Source organism: Octodon degus, unplaced genomic scaffold (genome assembly GCF_000260255.1).
Source record: "Octodon degus isolate 3935 unplaced genomic scaffold, OctDeg1.0 scaffold00728, whole genome shotgun sequence".
In the NCBI taxonomy this organism is placed as follows: Eukaryota; Metazoa; Chordata; class Mammalia; order Rodentia; family Octodontidae; genus Octodon; species Octodon degus.
The window spans coordinates 4404-16372 of NW_004525304.1; the positions used below are offsets into that span (position 1 = coordinate 4404).

Below are 11969 nucleotides of genomic sequence, written 5' to 3' on the forward strand. Positions count from 1 at the left end.
TATTTGTAGTTGGCATAATACTCCACTTACAAGACCCAAATACCTCCACCAAAATGCTCCAGGAATTCATAAGCAAATTTAGCACTCTAGAGGGGTACAAAATCAATATGTTATAACCAAAAGCATTACTATATCCTAATAAAGAACCCACTGAAAAAACAATAAGGAAGATAATACTATTCACAATAGCATACAAAATTAAATTCTTAAGTGTTAAGCTAAGAAAGCAAAAACTTCTACAGTGAAAATATAACTTTCTGAAGAAAGGAAAGAAGAGACCTCTACGATGAAAATTATATTGCTCTGAAAAAATCATATAGAAAACATTAGGAAATGGAAATATATTCCCTGTTTCTGGATAGGCAAAATTAATGCTACCAAAATGACTTATTTTCAAAATTGATACAGATTTTATGCAATACCAAGCAAAATATCAAACTCTTTTTTCACAGTGATGAAGAAACAATCCAAAAATTATATGGAAATAGAAATTATCCAGGAAAACAAAAGCAAGCCAGGGATTCCAAAGCAAAGTAGGTGGCAACATAATCCCAGACTCAAGTTGCACTCATTAAAACCACATGGTACTGGCACGAAAACAGGCATGTTCATCAGTGGAACAAAAAGAAGAGATAAAAAAAAGTCCAGGCAGTGAGCGATACATGATCTTCGATTTAAAACCAAAAATATACACGGGAGAAAAGATAATCTTTAAAAAATGGTGCTACAAAAACTCAGATATCTACATGTAGAAGACTGAGTCTAGATCCATACATCTCACCACATACTAAACTAAAATCCAGATGGGTCAAAGATCTAAATGTTAAAACAGAAACAATCTGCTTGAAGATAAATTAGGTAATACTTGAAGACACAGGCATAGGCAAGTACTCTCTAAACAAAACTCCAGTGACACAAGAAGTAATATCAAGAATCAAAAAAAGGTAGGTAGCCCTGATAGCTCAGTGGAGTAAAGCACCCGCTTAGGCAGAGTACCGCAGCTGGGGTTCAATCCCTGGAAAACAGTGCCAGCCCAACCCACAGGGCCCCCTGAAGACAACTGAGACTGGTGTGGTGGTGCCCACCTGGAATCCCAGCACTTGAAAGGCTTAAAGCAAGAGAATCACTACAAGTCCAATCTATTTAGTGCGACCCTGTAGAAGCTGTGCTAAAGACAGAAAAAAAATCAACAAATGTGTCCTATCAGATTAAAAACCTTTGTACTGCAAGGAAGTGACCAACAAAGTGGAGAGACAACCTTCACAATGGGAGAAAAAAATTGCCAGCTATTTCACAGGCAGAGGACTATTTTTCATTATATCCCGGTAACTGTAAGTCAGCTTTCTTCCTACTGATTCTTTGGCTGTATTAATTGACTTCATCATACTACTCTAGAACACTACTAGAGTCTTGTGTAGGAAAAATGAGTGAACAACTATACCTTCCTGGCTTATCCATTTCTTCAGTATTTCTTTTAGCTTTTTGAAATAATTCTGCCACTTCCTGTCTGTTTTCCTTCAGAGTAAGTGAAAGTGGCGAGAGGCCATCCTGTGAACAAGCAGAAACAATTTAGAAGCCACACAACTGCCTGTTTCTCAAGTGAACTGAAAACCTTGCAAAACACCCTTTGACTCTAACCTAACATAGAAAATGAATACACATCCATCTCTTCCTTCACACTCACAGCACCCCCTTCCATGCGTCCTGCCTGTGCACTCTCCCCTCTGCAGCACACGCTTTCTGCCCAAATTTGCTACATGGACTCAGTGTCAAAACCTGCTTCATTCACAGATTCCAAGGATCTTTCCACTACAGCATTTATCAGGGTACTTTGAAGTTCTGCAACATCTCCCACCTAAATCAAAAGCAACTTGAGGGCAGGGGCCATCTCTTTGATTTCAGTAGCACCACACCCTAATGCACAGTGGTAAAAGTTAAATAATAGGGCCAGAGAGACAGTTCAGTGGTCCAAGCGCCTACTTAGGCAAAAGCACTGAGACCAGGGTTTGATCCCTGGCACCACATGCTGCACCAACCCTGCCCCCTTGTGCACTGCACTCTCCCAGTGAAACCTGGTGTGGTGGCACATGCCTATAATCCCCGGGCTGGGGAGGCTGAGATGGGAGGATCACTGAGTCCCAGCTGCATAGTGAGACCATGTACCTAATACATTTACAAAATAGTTATGCATTTTTATTGAATTAATGAGCTAAATTATCATCTCTAAGGCAAGGATTCTCAGTCTACATTCCAAGAAATAATATTTCCACAAGTTCTGTCTCAATAGATTCAAGAATTACCTATTGGAGAAATCATACCAAAGGATTATTTACAAGTTCTGTATCTCAACAGTTGGAACAATCATCAAGAAAATATGAAACTATATGTTATTTATCCAGTACCAAAATCTTCAACTTTGCTCTATTCCCATCTAATACTTTTTCTAACAAATATCACTACCTGAAAAATTAAGAATTTCAGGGATGCAGTGTTGAGAGCATTCTAACATGGAAATTTCTTCCAGGTTATGGAGGTGACTTGCTGGATTCTACTTATGTGTCAGCATCCAAACACGACTGTCAATCAGTCCTGCTTCCAAGGAGTCCTCAGGAAATGGACACTCAGTTGTGAGACAAGTTCCAGCTTAACTGTGACTGCTTAGTACTAAATTGCCTTGGGGGTTTTGTCCGACTGTTAGATGAAAATATTATTTTAGCTGGTAGAAAGCTCACTACAAAACACTGATTCACACTTGTAACGTAAGCCTGCGACCCACAAGTATATCTACCATTTTTAATAAGTTCTTATTCTGGTTCCACTTGAATAAATACAATTATTTCTTAATTTTAGGCAAAATATAAATCAGTGGCAAAATATGCCTTATTGATAAAGATAATACTGCTCAATAAGGAATCTATCATAACGAATAAATTTTAATAAGGCTGAATATTGATGTTATAATAATGAATAAATTGCAAGAGTGCTCAATATGGATCAAATTTCTCATAATAAGTGACACTAATTCACTTGTACTTTTAAAGCACAGGGCTGAAGAGGAAGATGGAACCTTGTTGGTACCACTGCATCAGTTATTCAGGTGTAATCACATTAACAATAAGACTTGTAGACATTTCAACAGGAACATGATTATCTACAGTACAAAGGAAAACTTTAAAACAACAAATTCTAAATCCAATTCTATTTCTAAGAATTAACAATAAAATATAGATTACATTCTTATAAATCATATAAAATATCTTGAAACTCCTGACTCTATTAAAATTTACCATAATTTAGAAGCTGAAGACTCATAGAGGTTCAGTAGTGGGCAGGAGAAAGAGAGGTGGGGCAATCACAAACTGGAGAAAACATACGCGCTGCATATCCAGGGTGCACACCCTAACAGCCACTCAGCTCTAAAGACACTACATTCCCTTCCTTCAGAGCATCTCCAACTTTAAATTCTGTGGGAGAGTCCTGAAATTTGAATGTGGATTCAATCTATGGAGGCAAACTGAATATAGCTAAGAGCCACTTTTATTCCTCACACTGTTGCCTATATCTTTGCTGTGCACATGCGTCCAAATGGTTGTATACAAAGCAAGTGTTTGCACATGAGCTACTTCTTTCACATGATGTTCTACCAAAAAAGGGAAATCTCCCAATGAAATGAGAAAGTCTCATTTATACCTATTTCAATAGTTCCTCCAACACTTAAACCTATCCTGCACTTTTATGCAATTCTTTCTGATTATTAAATAGTTTCATAGGACTGCTGAAACTAAACTATGAAGAGAACTCCCAGCTGGACATGGTGGCGTAGAACCTGTAACATTATAAGTCTTTCAGGTCAGGCAGAAGGATCCAAGCTTAAGTGCTGTCTAGGCAGTTTAAAGAGTCTCTGACAAAAATTTTAAAAAAGGGCCTGAGGAGTGCTAGGTACTGGACATGTAGCTCAGTAGGAAGGCCCAAGGTTCAATCGACAGTACCACACACAAAAATAAAAATTTCAAAAAGCATTCCCATGTATATCCTTACTAATCAGATGGATTTCTGCCAGGGCCTGTTAAACTCTATATGAGAGAGTCTATCACATGCCTTCAACTACAAACTGGCTCATGGTTGGTTTTATTTAAAGTCCGGCAAGACACAACATTTCTTGACCTCATGCCATCAATGATAATAAACAGACATAGACATCTTAAAGAGTCATCCTCAAGAGTAGGGAATTTCTAGAGCTTCTCAGTGGCGGTGGAACATTGAAGATTGGAGGGAAAGTGGTGGTATTCTGCACAGCAACACATATCACAAATGATACCTTTTAACTTCTCCCTGACAGTGTACAGAAAGACAAATGAAAGTTGGGCTAGTATTGTTGGCAAGGAGAAATTAGACAAAAGCTTGTTTAAAGGTTCCTTAAGTTTCTGAGAATTAGGAACTCCTCCATTAAACATATTCATCCTTTAAATGGTTCTGAGCTATCCTAGAATATTAAGGAAATATTTTTAATTTTCTATGTCAGGCCTTAATAGATTGACAAATTAGCAAACCAGCAGAGAGTGGCAACTTGTACATTTTCAAAGATTCCCCAGGCCACTGAGATGTACAATTCTGGGTAAGAGCTAGAGAACCAGAAGACCACTTCAGTTGCATCTCTCATACACTCAGCCAGTTCTCCTCACTCTCTCAGGAGTTGGCCAAAGCAGGGAAAGCAAGAGATAGTCTCTTCATGAAAGCTCCTTTTAATCCTTTCGGCTAGGGGCAGAATGGGGAATGGGAAATTCAAAATAGAACTGAAGTCATTATATAAGCTACTTATCTCCTGGTTCCCAGCCCAACATTATAGGTTTGAAAACAGAATTTAGACTCTTATCTTATTTGCTGCTTCTACCCCAGAAGGACAGGATGTCTGTTAATAACTTGTTCATCCCCCTTGCTCTCCACCTAATCACCATTCAGCCAGTGCCCACCTGGCTTCTTCAGAGTTCTCCTAAAATTGCAGGTTTGCAACCATACAGCCTTTTCTCCTAATTAAGAACTTGTATACCCAAGCCAGGTATAGTCTGTGATCCTTGCACTATGGCAGGCTGAGGCAAGAAGACTGCAAGTTCAAATCCAGACTAGGCAACTAAGTGAGACTCTATCTCAAAATTTAGGATAATATAAGAACTGGGGATGTAGCTTTGTGTAAAGGCCCTGTGTTGAATTTTTAGTATCAAAAGCAAAAAATAACTTTGATTCCCCCAATACAAGAGTATGCTGGCTATATACATAAACCAGAAAAACTGCTTCTGAAATGAGCAGCCAACCAACCTCCATTGGCCTGTGTGATTTCTATCCACTATTCCTTTCTTCTTTTTCCATGTAAGTGAAATCGCTGAACAACGAATTACTTTTATAATCTGTCAACAGCAGCAAGATTTCCCCTTCATTGTTGCTCTTGTTTTTTACATTTTTTATTTTTTAAAGAGAATGAAAAATTGTTTTATAGAGCCTGTGAGATATCTCAGAAGAATAAGTGCTTGCCTGGCAAGCACAGGGTCCTGAGTTCAACACCTGGTACTGCACCAAAAAAGTTGTATAAAATTAGAAGCAGTACAAAGCTTCACTAAACAATATGATCGGACTTCTGAAATACTTGTGCATATTGTTATTTACATTTTAAAGTAACACCTATTTCTAATGCAAAGTTTTCTTCCTGTGCTGTTTTACACTAATTGAGAAAGAAGAAACAGCATAACTTTGGGAAAGAAATAAGAAAGAAGAAAGATTTATGCTTTAAAAATTCACTCTTTCCAAAAGACTTGCTATAAATGCATAAAAGAAACCCATATCCTCTAGTATTTAAAACTATCAACATTTGAAGAGAAATCTTTCAACAACTAACAACTCAAAATAGTATATTTCTATTCATGCAACACTTGACTTTTGAAATACAGAAAACTGGCCCTACCTATATGTCACTGGTAACATGAATATGCTTCAATATTTTATAAAAAATTGAATATACCTTGCTTTTCGCCTCAGTGTCTGCGCTGTGTGAAAGAAGCCTCGCTGCTATGGCTGTGGTCTCACTGTAGACGGCATAATGGAGAGCAGTATTGCCCCTGGCATTTGCAATGTTCGGGTCTGCACCGTGCTCCAGGAGAATGGCCGCACAGTGCTCCTGGTTGCACTGCACAGCCTGCAGGTGTCACAGGAGAGACACTGTCAGTCACCTGAAGGAACTCAAAACAAAGTTCCCCACCTCACTAAGTAGTTTTATCTGAATTACATCGATTCACTTTTATTTTCAGCATTTAAATACAATTTACCTCATACTGAAATTGGCTGCTATCTACCTTAATCAGTGTGATGTTACTGTCACTGTCACATGCATTGATATTACATTTCTTCTCTACCAGGAGAGTCACCACTTCTGCCTGACCACATGCAGAGGCAAAATGGAGAGCGGTCCTGTGGCAGTCATAAAAATTAGAAAGTTTTAAAATGTGCAATTATTTATATAATTATGAACATGAAATAGCTTTCAGAACAAGTATTTAATTTTCTTCTAAACTACAGAATACTTACTAGCTCTTCCTATTCACAAATTAATGAAAGAGCACCTGGGGGATTTGTGTATATTGAATAGGGGAAGGAAGCCAGTGTCTTGCACATAGTAAGCAAGACTCTCCTCTGAGGTGCCTTCCAGCCTAATGCAGCCTACTGGAATGCAAACCCAGATTTAGCTCTATTTGGGTTTAATTCAATTTTAAGTTCTTAGTTTGTAACTAGTACTTAGCCTTTCTGTACCTCAGTAGTCTCACCTTTATTTATTGTGGTGTGTGTGTGTGTGTATGTGTGTGTATGTGTGTATGTGCCTACCTTACACTTGCCAGGCAGGCACTTATGCCACTGAGCTATCTCCCTGGCCCAATACTCTTATCTTAAAATGAGGATTGAAAGCAATTTTCTCATAGGATACCACTGTGATGGTTGAATAAGAATCCATGAAAAGTATTTAGTACAACTGCTACCACAAATAACAGCTCAATCATTGTTAGGTACTATAATTATAACTATTACTGCATAACAAACACAATATTTCAATTCATTTTATATAAAATAATTCAAATGCACCCACTTGTGCAGGATGGATTACTTCAGTAATTCTTAAGAATTTTTTCTTTCACTTTAGCATTTCTCACTGAAAAGCACAAATACGTCACAAGACTACAGATATAACTGTAACTGGTGATGTGCTGGGGGCCCTCCTAACATGCTGGGAGGGAAACTTTACAGTGAAGCAATATGAATCTCCGTGCGTTCAGTGTAGCAATGATATAACTCTATAACAGAAATCATACCCACCCGGACTGCAGAGTGTTTATGTATGCCCAACCAGTTTGTAAAATGCTTGTGCATGCCCATGAAATGGATACAAACACACAAAAATTGTATGAAAGGGTGCAGCCATGGCACGTTGGACACAAACCTGCTGAGTTTGTGCCAGCATAAATAAAGCTGCTTCGGGGGGGGGGGAGACCTCATTGTCCTGTATCTCTACACAAAAATCCCACAGAGGGGCTTGTAAGAAGTTGGGGCCGGGGAGATGGCTCAGTGGAATAAGCACTTCCCTGGCAAGCGCAAGGGCCTGAGTTCAATCACCAGTTCTGCCAAAAAAAAAAAAGAAGAAGAAGAAGAAGAAGAAGAAGTTTTCTTCATATGGAGTCATCACACAATCCACGGCGCCTTACATGAAGTGAAGTATAATGTATGCAATGGGGGGCTGGTGAGATGGCTCAGTGGTCTAAAGCACCTATTTAGAACAAGCTTAGCAAAGCACAGGGACCACGGTTCAATCCCCCAGCACCACATGCCAGCCATCTTCGCCCCCTGGTGGGCTGAGCTGGCCACACACACACACACACACACACACACACATAAATTTTTAAAAAATATATGCAACAGTTCTATGGCAGCTGTAGGCATATGGTTGATACTGAAAAACTACTAGTAATGAGTGCAGAATAGGAATAAAACAAGACAAAAGAGAAAAAGAACAGCCCTCAGTTTGATTTTCATTTTAGGCTGAATAAAACCCAGCATTCAAATGGGTAGAAATGGCCCATTTGTCCAGAACTTAGATTTACAGGATGCACAGAAATCAAATATTGCTCATACTTAATATCAGCATTGAGTACTATTACACATACTGAAAAGAGCAGGTAATGATTTTCTTACAATTTCCTACCTTCAGAACATGTTTCTATTTGAAAAGTAATAGGAAAAGCTTCAAATGACATTTGAGTTCCTTCTTCAATTTTAAACCTCTCAGCTAACTAGACTGAACAGGTATGCATGACAATTTAAAAAAGAAGGGATCCCGACAGGAGAATACATCCTAGGTATTCAGGTTATCTTTGTCAAAGAAACATTGAAAGAATGTTTCCATTGAAAGAATGGATAAGTACTGTTGGGAGTAAAAAGGAAAGCAATATCTCTGCAGCAATAATAATCATTTCTATTTGCTGTCTTTTACTTCTGTAAGAATGTACCTGAAATGATCTGTAGTTGTACACATGTAAACCTATACATAATAAGGCGTATATAATTATACGTACACATAACTAAAATCTATAAGCATAGATAATTCCTTTAATGTTGAAGAAGCTAAGAGTTGGCAAAAATACCAATACACACACAAAGAAAAAATGAAAATTATCTTTGTTGGACTAATACTACCATTCTTCTCTGGGACTATTTTATTAACAGTAAACTTTTGCTACAACTTTGTACATATTCACTGTAGAAAACTCAAATAAGAAAAAGCAAAGAAGGGCACAGAGAGCTAGAGCCAAAACTAATCAAAAGCTAGTCCAAAAAGCAAGACACGACAAATGTCAAAATATGGGATTAACACTGAATATAGTTTCTTTCAATAAAACTAAGTATGAATAAAAGATACTGAAAATCACTTAAATAATAGAAATAGAATGAACTACATATTAAAGAAAAGGAACAGAAAATTTGACTTTCCGAGAAGCCTGGAAATAATGAAATTTGACAGATTTTGTGCACATCTGTTAGCCAAGACAAGACTGCAGTCTGTTTGTGAGTATGCAAAATCAAACTGACAATTTTCTCACTTGATACATCAAAGTGCATGTTTGCATGTCAACATATATCGATGTCTATGCCAGTTTCAACGGTTCTATACTATTCCACCCTCTGAATGTAACTGATATAATTTCTTCTATGGACTCACTTTAACAGATGGCTATTTTAAGCAATGCTGAAGAACACCCAATTACACATGTCTCAAATCCTAAAAGGATGTATCATGGATTTTTTTTTTTTTTACTCTAGTAAAGAGTCTACAAGGTCTATAGGGTCACACCCTACAGATTGGACTCGTACTGATTTTCCTGTTTTCAGGCTCCCAAGCACTGAGACTACAGGTCTGCCTCACCATACCCAGCCTCAATTGCCTTCTCAGCACACCCCAGGGGCAGGGCAGGAACAGCAAGCCAGGGCCGGGCACAATCGCACCCCAGATGTTGCACTCTACCTAAGCAGGTGTTTTAGTCCACTAAGCTATCTGGCTATCTGTCCAGCTATAGTATCATAGAATTGATGGGTGCAGAAGTCCTTTTTTAAAATGAGGTTACAGTACTTGTATCAAATTCACTGTTGGAAAAATATCATAAGCCAACTTAAATGTTAAGAGGGCATATGAATTGCTCTTTATCTTCATAAACTTTATAGCTGGAAAGCATCATATTCCTTTTTAAAATTAAGTCTCCCTTACTAGAGACACTATTTCTTTTTATGTTCATAGGGCACTTGTAGAGCTGCCAAATACCCAATTTAGAGGTCAATATAGCTCAGTGGTACAGTCCAGGATTCGAGGCTCACAGGCTGTGGTCCTGAGCATCAAAATAAATTAACATTCAGTATTTTTTCTTTGATAATTCCAAAGAATTCTAACATAAACATACATTTTTCATCCAGTGTATGTTGCAAATGTTTTGGGAGTATACTGTCTTTCATTTCATTACTATTTTTTAATATAAGGAGGAATTTAGGCTGGCCAGATAGCTATGTGGACTAAAGTGCCTGCCTAAGCACAGGGACCTGGTTTGAGCCCCAGCTTGCCAGGGAGACCACACCCCCAGGGCCTGCTGAGATGGCTACTGAGACTGGGCATGGTGGCACTCGCCTGTAATCCCAGCACTTGGGAGGCTGAAAACAGGAGGATCACTATGGGTCCAATCTGTGTCTTGAGACCCTCTAGAACCTGTACTAAATATTTATAAAAAGGAGAATTTAATTTTTCTTTTGATAGTCAACCTTTGGAATTCAGGTGAGGAAATAAGAGTGGCTCCGTGGTAGTGGGTTCAGCATGAACCAGGACCTAGGGGCAACCCCCAGTGCCAAGTAAGAATGTTTGCTTTTGAGGTCATTCTGAGGAAGGCACAGATAGGCATTTATGTTTTCTTTTGGTACTTTTCTTACTTTGAATCATTTTTTCTATTTGAATGTACACTCCTTCAGGAACTTTGTGACATAAAATTCTAGCTGGGACTTTTTCCAGACAGCTGACAGGCACTTCACTTATGGCTGATTGCAATTTTTCAACTAAAATGGAGGTCACCAGTATCAAGTTCTAAATTCTCAGAGGTATTTCAATGTTTCTGGATTTTCTATTAAGCTACATGCATTTATGTGTCTTTCAGGGTTTTAGTAAACAACTGGCTAAAAAATTTATTTTGATCCCTAGGAAGGCTGGTCTTCACTTCATTGCCTCAGTGACACAACAGCAAAAGAGAATTCATGGAACTCATTACGTGACATTTCCATAAAACTGATGAACAGAAGCTCACATTTTGAAACTAATGGACCTTTCTCCTCATGAACACAGAGCCATCTTCCCATCCAAGTTTCCTCGGAAGGCTCTTTACTGAACAACATACATGAGTGAATAGATAGAAAATGAATACTGTATCTTAGCAGAGTAAAATTGTACATTGTCGGAAATGTTCGCTACTATGCTCTTTTAAACAGTATATTTAACAGTTCTCTTAATGTTATACTAAGAATTAAAATATGACAGACACATTTGTTACACTAGTTAAATCATGTCAGTCAAGAAAAGTGATCTGTAAACAGGAAATAAAAGTCGACTGCAAATCTAAAGTTTAGGTTTTATTCTGCTGCTCATGAGCCCCCGGCATAGCCCAAGTCCAGGTCCACCTCCCTGGAGGAAGGGAGCTCTCCCTCCCCCTCCCAGGCCCCCTTCTCCCCCTCCCACTCCATCGCCGCCCCCCTCACCCATCCCACGCCCCATGAGCCCTGGACCCACCCCTGCTCCCACACCTTCCCCGCAGCTCCATTACCTGCGCTTCCTGTCGCCTTCATTGAGTTCACTCTTCCCGAGGAGGAGAAGACCCTCCACTCTGGCCACGTCGCCCTCGCTCGCAGCCTTGTGGAACTTGCGCCTCGCCCTGCTGTAAACGTGGGGCCACGCACCCCTGCTGCTCCTCCGGGGATCCGCGGGGCTGGATGGAGCCTGGCACCTACTGCCGAGGCAAAACCACTTCTTCATGGCAGAAGCTGTACCCAGGCTCTTCCTGCTCTCGACTTTTTACCGCCTTTGAAGATGAGCTGATCGCCTTTGAGTCTCAACCACTGGGCTGCTCAAACTTGCATGAGCTTAACCTGACCTGCGCATGAGCCTCAGCTTAGCTGTGCATGCGCCTCAGCTTAGCCGCGCATGCGCACCAGGCCCGCCCACCCAGGCTTGTGCATCCAGGAGAGTCTGCGCGGGCTCCAGGAGCTGTGCTCCAGCCTTGAGGATACGATTGGCTCAGCAGCCGTGCTTCCGGGCTGTGCAGGCCGCGGGCTCAGGGCAGAGGGCTGAGGACAGTGGAGGTCGCTCCTGGGAGATGGTCAGGAGCGGTCAGGGCTTCCCGGTGGCGCCCTGT

General features: G+C 39.8%; 1 protein-coding gene across 1 annotated transcript; it reads right to left on the reverse strand.

The window, feature by feature from the left end:
* Positions 1 to 1441: 1441 nt before the first annotated feature.
* LOC111814861 (putative ankyrin repeat domain-containing protein 20A5) lies at positions 1442 to 11644 on the reverse strand (the record flags this gene model as incomplete). Its single annotated transcript, XM_023708764.1, has 4 exons — positions 11382 to 11644; positions 6342 to 6456; positions 6011 to 6184; positions 1442 to 1548 (listed from the first exon to the last, which is right to left on the reverse strand). Coding segments are annotated over exons 1-4 (605 nt in total), but the record flags the coding sequence as incomplete, so codon positions are not given.
* Positions 11645 to 11969: the final 325 nt, after the last annotated feature.